The sequence below is a fragment of the Daucus carota genome, chromosome 3, assembly GCF_001625215.2.
Source record: "Daucus carota subsp. sativus chromosome 3, DH1 v3.0, whole genome shotgun sequence".
NCBI classification, from domain to species: domain Eukaryota; kingdom Viridiplantae; phylum Streptophyta; class Magnoliopsida; order Apiales; family Apiaceae; genus Daucus; species Daucus carota.
Window position 1 is genome coordinate 4,292,840 of NC_030383.2, and position 10,148 is coordinate 4,302,987.

The 10,148-nt window shown below is 33.9% G+C and overlaps 2 protein-coding genes across 3 annotated transcripts; both read left to right on the forward strand.

Moving 5' to 3' along the window:
• Positions 1-1,121: 1,121 nt before the first annotated feature.
• LOC108210939 (leucine-rich repeat protein 1) lies at positions 1,122-4,364 on the forward strand. The gene is made up of 6 exons (XM_017382403.2): positions 1,122-1,550; positions 3,141-3,212; positions 3,376-3,519; positions 3,726-3,797; positions 3,879-3,950; positions 4,042-4,364. Exons 1-6 carry the CDS (start codon positions 1,333-1,335, stop codon positions 4,112-4,114), a joined length of 651 nt encoding a protein of 216 aa, XP_017237892.1. The 5' UTR covers positions 1,122-1,332; the 3' UTR covers positions 4,115-4,364.
• A 2,387-nt stretch (positions 4,365-6,751) lies between these two features.
• LOC108213489 (LOB domain-containing protein 36-like) lies at positions 6,752-9,868 on the forward strand. 2 transcript variants are annotated; one of them, XM_064088890.1, is made up of 3 exons: positions 6,752-6,831; positions 7,689-8,753; positions 9,364-9,868. In XM_064088890.1, exon 2 carries the CDS (start codon positions 7,708-7,710, stop codon positions 8,704-8,706), a length of 999 nt encoding a protein of 332 aa, XP_063944960.1. In that variant the 5' UTR covers positions 6,752-6,831; positions 7,689-7,707; the 3' UTR covers positions 8,707-8,753; positions 9,364-9,868. The 2 variants fall into 2 exon arrangements, with proteins under 2 accessions (XP_063944960.1, XP_017240779.1); XM_017385290.2 differs by lacking the exon at positions 6,752-6,831 and having other exon boundaries at positions 7,364-8,753.
• The last annotated feature ends 280 nt before the right edge of the window (positions 9,869-10,148 follow it).

Genomic DNA, 10,148 nt, shown 5'->3' on the forward strand with positions numbered 1-10,148 from the left:
AAAGCATTGGAATATTGGTGTACAAATCATAATTTTTTAATTTGATCCTATATAATATCTTTGATTATCCAAATTTTGATATAATCTATCATTTATAAGTTGTGTTGCACATAATTGTCAATTAATCATTAATATCTGTCAACTTTAACAAGTATTAAGATTATTGTTCTGCTTATTAGTTATATTGCAGAACATAGAGTCTTATGATTTATAAAAGTAATTATTCTACCATTTGATCACGATGTTTATGTTGCAGAACATAATGTGCAGGTTGTCAAATATTTACAAATATTATTGGACAAAAAAAATTGAAATTTAGATGATTAGATTACATTTTATCAAACTTTGTACTTCAATACTCCAATTTTTTTTTGTACTCCATAAAACTTATATACTCCCTCTGTCCCTCTCATTTCTTTACAGTTACTATTTTGGGATGTCCCTCTCATTTCTTTACATTACCATAAATAGTAAGTTTTCTCCATCATTACACCCACTATCTTCCCCCACTATCTCATATTTAACAATAAAAACTACTATTACACCCACTACTTTCCTCCACTATCTCAAATCTATTATTAAAAATTGATTGGTCCCACCACTTTACCCACTTTTCATCTAACTTTACTCATTTTTCATACATTGTCTTGGTCTCCGTGTCCCCCTCCAATGTAAACAATTGAGGGGGACGGAGGGAGTATATATTAAATATAAGTATACAAGTCTTACCTAATAATAAATTATATTATATTTGTTATTATAAAATTAAATTCAAAAGATGACATTATTTAAAACTAATTTGTTAATACTTATAATATAAAATTTAAAATTATTAAAATATTAATATTTTAAATTTATTTTCAGAACCGCGCGAAGCGCGGTTTTATCACCTAGTTTTGTTATAATATTAATTAATAACGAATTCGTGCGATTATAGACATAAATTTATCAGTTCATCACCTACACTTTTAATTAAAATTCCATTTAATTGTCAGAAAGTAATCCAAATCCGATTTTAAGAATTTTTTTATTTTTTTTGAGTAACGATTTTAAGAAAGTTATTTTTCCGGAACAAAAAATCGTCGAAAAATGTATATCGAAATGTGTTCGAAAAATATTTTATACAAAGGAAAGAAAGCAGGCCGTTGAGCGGCTTGGAGTTCGGAGTTGAGACGACAGAAAGCACACGGCTGTAACAAAAGTACACAAGTGACAAACATGTGTGTCAGTGTCTCTATACATATCCCCATCTCTATCTCAACTCGAGTCAATTTTAGTCCTGGTCCAAAATAAAAATCTCCTAGTAATAAAACAAAACTAAAGCTGGCGAAAATGGTGGTCGGTGGCCGTACTTCCGGCGTGCTTTTCTTGGTGGTTCTGACGGCGATCGTGACGGCGGTGACCGGGAATTCAGAGGGGGATGCGCTGGTCGCGTTGAGACGCAGCTTGACAGATCCCGGCAACGTGCTTGATAGCTGGGACTCTACTCTTGTGAATCCTTGTACTTGGTTTCATATTACTTGTAATCAAGATGGTCATGTCACTAGAGTGTAAATAACTACACCCCTTTTATTTCTTTTGTATGTGTGTGTGATGCTTGTTTAGTTGTGTGTGTGTGTGTTTTGATTTTGTTTATGTGTGATTTTGTGTGTTTAATTTGGGGGTTTTTATATGTGTGTGTGTATGTCATGTTTGGATGTTTTGATTTGGTGTTTAAGATTTGTGTATGTGAGGGTTTTCAGTCTGTATATGTGTGTGTCTATTTGGTGTGTATTTGATGTTTACATGTTTGATTTAGGTTTGTGCATGTTTTTTGTTTGAATTTCGTATGTTTGATTATTTGTGGGTTAATGTTTTGTGCGTTTAGAACGGTGGATCGAAATTTATGTCTCTGAAATTTCTATTGATTGACATGTCGTTTATTTACTAGTTTGATGTTCTTTTTTGTTATGTATGTGAAGGCCTATATTGAGTTTGGTTGGGCTTTATTTGTGTATATGAAGGTTATTAATTATATTATTAGTCATAGATGTTCTATTGTTTTGGATTGTGTTTTATTGCTTGAATTGTAGTTTATACGAGTTACTATTCTTTACTATTATGAGGTCTTTTTTCTATTCTTGTGATGGGCTTTTCGTGATTGTTAAGGCTTTTTCTATTTATGTGAAGAGCTTGTTGAGATTGTTAAGGCTTTACGTGTATAAATGAATGTTTCAATCTGTATGTGGAACTGTTTCTTAGTATACATATATTGTGTTTCTGGATTGAGTGTTCGCTACTTGATTTTTATTTGACAAGGTTTTGTTTTCTATACTTGGTTGATTATTTTTTTCCCTACATATGTGAAGGTCTTTATTCAGATTGGGAGTAATTAAGTTAGGGTCATAAACTTATGTGAACTCTAGCAATAAATCGTAGCAAAAAGGTGTTTTTGAAAATTTCATATGATAAGGCTGCGCGGGCAATGCTTTTCCTTGTCGTATTAGATAGTCAATAACTATGATTGATCTTGGGGAAGGGAACTGCTCAAATTATGAGATTCGGTCATGCAACCTTTTACGTAGGCAGCGGTGAACCGTATATTTGGACCAATGGGCTGTTATAATTTGTCTGACTCTTTATTTATTTTTTCAGTTTGCTGATATATCTGGACGACTGAAGCAGTGTACTAAATTTTTGTGGTTTAGTAGAATAATTCTCTGACGTTCGCTATTTGGGATAATATTTGCATGCTTCTAAAATATAACTTTTCGTTATGGCGCCGCAAGTAAAACGGTTATCTAATGCTATTCACAGCATCACATTATATGAATTTTGTTACTCTGTTGGAGACCCATTTTTTGTTGTAAGAATTATCCTTTTTATTCTCCTATATTAAGAATCTGCTATATCTGCTCCCACCATCCCCATCAGTATCTACTTTTTATACTTCCTTAATATGGCCAAAGATAGGAAACCAGTGCCACAATTTATAGAAGCAACTTGACATACTTATTAACATGCTTTGATTAAATTTGGAAAGACAATCTATTTACTTTTGCAAGTCTCAAATGTCGTTATTTCATTTAGTTCAGTCTTGCGCTGGTCGGGTCATGGCTCAAATTCATCATGTACTAACTGCTTGTTATTAATTGCTGCAGGGACCTTGGTAACACAAATTTGTCTGGTGTTTTGGTACCTGATCTCGGAAAACTCCAATATCTCCAGTATCTGTGAGTACTTGTGATTGCAATAGCTCTTATGTGCTGCTAATGATGAACATATCAGTTGGTTACATGAGCTCTAACATAACTGATGTCAAGTTTTCAGAAAATAAATATTAATACAGATATTTTAATGAACTAAAAAATGTAATCCAAACTTGTTATGATTCAGTGAGCTTTACAAAAATAACATTCATGGGACTATCCCAAACGAGCTGGGCAATTTGAAGAATCTAATAAGCTTGGACTTGTACAACAACAATCTCACAGGGATTATTCCTCCTACTCTGGGAAAGTTGCAGTCTCTTATTTTCTTGTAAGTTGGCCGCCTTCTCACTGAAGTGTCTCCATTTATATATGCCTGTAAAATTTATTCACCTCAATTATCATTCAAGAAGAAGACTGCTGCCTAATTGGAAAGGAGGATTCTAGATAAAGTCACGAGTCCCTTTTCTCTGTATATATCTCAAACATCACTCTATGTACTAACTATGGATTAAAACTTGACATTCTCTTTTCCAGGCGTCTGAGCAATAATCGTCTGGTTGGGAGAATTCCCAGGGAACTTGTTAACGTTTCCACCCTGAAAGTTGTGTAAGTGTTCAACATTTCGTTGAAGTTGCATATATAGAGTAGTAAATGAATTGTTGTAATAAACGTTTTTATGTATTTCAGTGATGTCTCAAGCAATGACTTATGCGGAACAATTCCTACCAAGGGTCCATTTCAGCATATTCCATTAAGCAAGTAAGACTTGTTAGAGCATATTGTTTGCCTATTTTTCGGTGCTTCATATTTTCTAGATGTCATTTTACCTTTTCTGGTTCAAACTGTGCAGCTTTGCTAATAATCCTCGACTCGAAGGACCAGAGCTGGAGGGGCTTGCGAGGTACGATACAAACTGCATATGAACAGGAGATCAGAGGTGCATGAAAATGCAAGTGATAATGTGTGCTAGTTTAATACTTGTGTCTTATAAAAAAGTATCAGAATAGCATCTTGTCTTACAAGATGTTTATATATGTAAGCCCTATATGAGGCTTTGTGGTGTAACTTTGTGATGAAAATCAATGTGAAAGATGACTGTCAGCAAACCTGGAATCATGTGAAACCCGGTTATGTTGTCTGTTATCGTTATGGCGAGTTTCATATAAGAAAGAATTGGCGCTACAAGTATATACTTGCACATAAAACTTGCATTATTTAGCATAAGGATTAAAGATGGTAATAATTCATGAAGGATCGACTTCATGGATTAATTATCAACTCTATTTCCTTACGTAGGACAGCAATAATAATTTTTCAAGTTGTTTCGGAAGATTTAATATGTAAACCAGTATTGATTTGAAATTCTCACCAGTAAAGAAAATTGCCTGGTGGCATCTAATTTACAGGGGTAAAAGTGCTCTTGTGGTGTTTTGTGATAACAGTAACAGATGCCATATCACTTTTAACCTCTTCAGCTGCCATAGTCATGTTATTGGCCATTCTCATGGCACTGTATAAAGAAGAAGATTTCTTGAAATCCCTGCCTATGAAACTGATGTTTGCGCTCCTGACATGACTCCTTGCGATTATGGCCATGATGATTGCTTTCAGCGCCAGCTTCGTTCTGTTTTTTTGAAAGTGGCAAATGGGTCACTTTTTTTAACTGGAATTCTATCGAAATACCCCCTCGTCTCAATTTATAAGTTATTTTTGTTTTTTCAAGAGTCAAATTGACTAATTTTATAAATTTCAGTTGAAGTATAATCAATTTGACTAGTCAAAAGAGACTTATATATTGAGACGCAAAGAGTATAACGTAAAATCTATTTTGGGGCCTCTCTCTATACAATATGATATTAGAGCTCAAATTCGAGGAAGGTTTTAAGTTCGATTCTTATCGGAGCTTAGATTTGAATGACGGCCATAGTATCTGTTTTTCATCCATTATTCGATCTATTTCCTGATTCCGCAATTTGATCCTTCCCGGTCCCTCTTCCATATTGAAGTAATCGCAAAATTTAGACTTAATCACCAAAAAAATCATCAAACTCTTGTGATTTTTTCATTTTAACCATAAAACTAATTTTGTTGCAGAAAAATGCAATTAATTAATAGAAAACATACTTGAGGGAACCTAATTTGAAATAGTTTCTAACCATAGTTAAATGGTATCCTATGCAGCATTTCTAAAATATCTTTTTTGTATATTTTTATTTTAAATATTTACATAATTCATTATACACACACCAAACAATTAGTTTTTATTTGAATTATTAGGGTTCGTCATAATATAATTCTAAATTATTGTCGGAAAAATAATGAATTTAATTTATAAGTTTACATTTTATTTTTATTATTAAGAATTTAATTTAATTTAATTCTTTTGAAATACCAACAGCCTACCAGGTAAATTAAAATGAACTCTTACTAATAAAGATAAAATGTAAATTTATAAATTAAATTAATTATTTTTCTAACATTAATTTAAAATTATATTATGACGAACCCTAATAATTCAAATAAAAACTGATTGTTTGGTGTGTTTATAATGGATTATGTAAATACTCCCTCCGTCCCAAGTTACATGCTTTTTTGATTTTCAAGAAGTCACATAGAACAATCTTTGACCATATGTTAAAAATTATTTATTTATTATTTTAGAAAATAAAAAGTCACACTTTAAAATAGATTAAATATCCTTTAAAATGACATAATTTTTTTAATTTTTTTCTATTATTTAATATATAAAAATTTAAGTCAAAATATAGTTAATTTGACTGGTCAAATATCAAAATAAACATATATTTTGGGACGGAGGGAGTATTTAAAATAAAATTATAAAAAAAGATATTTCAGTAATGTTGCATAGGATACCATTTAACCATGGTTAGAAACTATTTAAAATTGGTCTCTCAAATTTGTTTTCTATTAGTTAGTTGCATTTTTCTGCAACAAAATTAGTTTTATGGTTAAAATGAAAAAATCACAAAAGTTTAATAGTTTTTTCGGTAATTAAGTCTAAAATTTATTCGCGATGTATATTTGAGCTAGACTACTAAATTTTCCAATAAAATTATAATTTTTTGCAAAAAAATATATCAACAGTTTTTTTGTCAATAATCTAAAAAAAAAGTTTGGTTGTTTATAAAAGATGCATCTCCTTCTCGCATGTCGAGTTCTTATTAAGAGAAACTTTGTTTACTATAAAAAATATAATAATTTTAATTATCAAAGTATCCCTGACATTTTTTTTTTTAATTTAAGTGCAGGATTTCTAATCTTTTTGACTAAGCCAAATACTAGAACCAGGCCATCATTTCCAAAATAAATAAATAAATAAAACGAAGCCTGATATATGCAGAATCGAAATGAAAAAATTACACATTTGTTTCGCTCATATATATAACCTTGAAGACCTAGCCCTAATACTCTCTTCTATACATGCATCCTTGTTTTCTCCCTCTAAACACAAGGTTTAATCATTTGCATACCATGATTGATCTTATTTATAGATATCTGCATGTTTATGCAATAATAATCTTGATTACTTTGTGTTTTGCAGATAATTATTGAGGACAAAAGGATGGACGTCCAAGTTCAAGTTTACTTTAATATAAGCTTCGGATGAATTTAAATCAAGGTCTATTTCTCCGATTTTCGATAATTTAGATTATGATTATATCATCTGTACAAAATTTGTTATGGAACCGACAGATCAAGGTTTATTCAGTTCGGATTTTGAATGGCTTTTTTTTTTTTTTTGAATTCACGGGTATTCAGTTCGGATTTTATTTGATTTACGAATTACTGAATTGGAAATATATGTATAGGATCATTTCATTACTAATAGTTTATGCAATTCAACTTGGTGAAGTTGTTATGAGTTTGTTTTTGATAGAAAACTCTGGCCATGAGTCTGTAGTGATGTATTTAATTTGATCGAGGATCACACTTTTCTTTTTCAAATTTCGCAGCCATCCGCACCTGATTATCTTGCGGCGGAAGGGACGGAAAGTTATTATGACTAGCTTCATCTTTCCTTCCTGTAAAAGCGTGTGTTTGAGTATGGCTTTGTTTTGAAAATTGAAATTAAACTCAAAACTTATCACACCCCTCGGGTTTGACATTTTATCGACTATATTGATCAGCTATATTTTGAGGTCATTTATGCAACTATGATGCTGCGACTATTGGGTCGCAGATGGTTTGCAGAGTTAATTTGCAGTGAAAAATGTCTGAAATTAGTTAATTGTACGATCTGTATTGTACCTTTTATAAATTATTACACGTCGCAGGATTCATGACTAGAAATATTTTATAAATCTATAGGCGGATGCTTCCTTGAATGCCAGTTGTGTGTGTGCGTGTGTGTATTAAAGAATCCGTTAGTATAGTAATCTCCTATAAATTTCATTAGTCAACTCTTGCTCCCTCTAGGACGAGTCATTAACTGTCATTTCTTTAACCGATTAAGTGGAAACTAATTAACTAATGCAGGGCCAAGAAGACGAAGAAAATGTCATCATCAAACTCTCCATGTGCAGCTTGCAAGTTACTCCGGAGAAAATGCACACAGGAATGTGTATTCGCCCCCTATTTCCCACCGGATCAACCTCAAAAGTTTGCAAATGTTCACAAGGTTTTTGGCGCAAGCAATGTAGCTAAACTGCTTAATGATTTACCTGCAGTACAGCGGGAAGATGCTGTCAACTCTCTGGCCTATGAGGCTGATGCTCGTCTCCGGGATCCTATTTATGGATGTGTGGGATTAATCTCCATCCTCCAGCACAAGCTGAAGCAGGTACAGATGGAATTGTATAATGCCAAGAAAGAGTTATCGACTTACATTGGGCCGTCTGCAATGTTGCCTATACTCCCTGCTCCAGGAAATTTCATTCCTCCATACCAACATCAGCAACCGTCTCAGATGATGCCATACAATATGCAAGCGGCTCAAATGATGGGGGGATCACCACAAAATGTGGTGAATCCTAATCCACTAGTGATCCAACAACAGCAGAACTATCAACAAATTATGGAGGCTCAGCAAGTAGCAGCAGTGGTGGCGGCTGCTAGAGAACAGGAAATGTTGAGGAGTTATGAGCAGCAACAGGCCGTCCTGACACAACAGCAAGGACGTCACTCTGATCAGGTGAGGTATGATGCAACAGGCCAGGGCACGGACCATGCTCGTGGTGCTGTGTTTAATCACATGGGTGTTTCAGCCGGGATGGCACCTGCATTGGGTTTGGGTTCGTTTGAAGGTTCTTATCAGACTCAGCAACACACACAAAATGATCAGCCTCATCATGAACTTCAGGCCACACAAACTTTTCTTGAGGAACAGCAGCAGCAAGGTTTGGCACTGGCTCAACCCCAGCAGTTGGATCCAACACAGCAGCAGCAAGGTTTGGCACTGGCGCAGCCCCAACAGTTGGATCTACAGCAGCAGCAGCAGCAGCAGCAACAGCTTCCGCTTCAGCAGCACAGAGATGGAAGTGAAGAGGAGGAGTGAAGCATTGGTCCTCTGTGATACTTTCCAACACTTTTTTGGTTAGTTAGGTAAGCTATTCATCTCTTTTTTTGGCATCGAATATTTGCCGCTACTGTTTTCTGGATTTGAATTCAGTCAGGGTTTTACTGCTCACCATCACTACAAAAAACTCTCCATATGACCCTGAAGTACAATTCCAAACTGTTTCTATGACAGACAGACTCTATCAACTTATGTTTTAAAAGTCAAAAGAATTATTCAATCAGGAAAAAACACTACCATTTGGATCATTTAACTGCAAACAGTTACATGAACCTCAATATTACCAACATATGAATTGGTTTTCGGCATAAGATTTGGTATTATGATTCTTAGCTTGAACTGGGTTCTTCTCTAGGGAGGGGGAAAGGCCGGAGTTACTCCTCCATAGTTATTCGTTGAATTTTTGTCTTGTCATCGCCCAAATATGATGCACATCTGGTAATGAATAATGATTAAACCACTTCTGCATGCATCAACTCTTGTTTGCTCATCGTTGCTAGTCTTTGTCGTGTAAATATTATTTTGCTTAACTTTCATGTGTTCATGTAGTTCTGTAGGTATGGATTTGAATATCCTCCTCCTCTTGTTCTTAGAAATATAAGTGTTTCATTTGTGATCTTATTATTTCTTCTGCAGCTGACTACTTCTGTCGTGTGTAAGCCAAGCGTGCAGCGGAAAAAAGAGAAAGAAGGAGAGATATTCACATCTGAGAGAGTAAAGGTTGTAATTCAGTGAGTAGCTATCTAGTGTTTGTAAATTTACAGTATTTTTTGGATATTGAACATGCAAACTGTATTACGTACTAAGCTCAAGGATATCGCATTCTTCTAGTGTTGGTGTACAACACTAGAAACTGGTGTCACATGAAATTAATGGCAGAAGAGAAGTATGTATGAGAAAAGAGTCAAGAAACCGATAGACTCCAGATTTGAAGGATATTAGTTCCAAGTAGAAATGAGCATTCATCCCCAAATGTGTTAAACTGACCTCTTATTCCAACGCGTAATGAAATAGTTGAAAGTTTATTTACCCAAATATTAGATATATATTTTTTCTCTTTTGACCATATCGCTGGACCAAGAGGCCATTGGTTTAGATATATTTTACTTGATGATTGAACATATCTACTTGCAAGTAAAGCAAGTATCCGAGTGCGCAGTACGCTTACATTTAGTTAATTGAGATATCGATGTTAGATCTTGTTTTAATATTTCATTCCCCATGTTACACTGCTAGTTGAAAATTATGTTAATGTACTTGCTTAGATACAGATCACCGAAAGATCCTTATTGCTCTTATAGAATGTCAATATCAGTAGTTTATGCAGTTGGAAACCGTGTTGCATTCATAGCAATTGTTCACGTTGAGCTCTACTGGAAACTGCATCATCCAGAAAACTCAAAAAACTATACACAAATGTT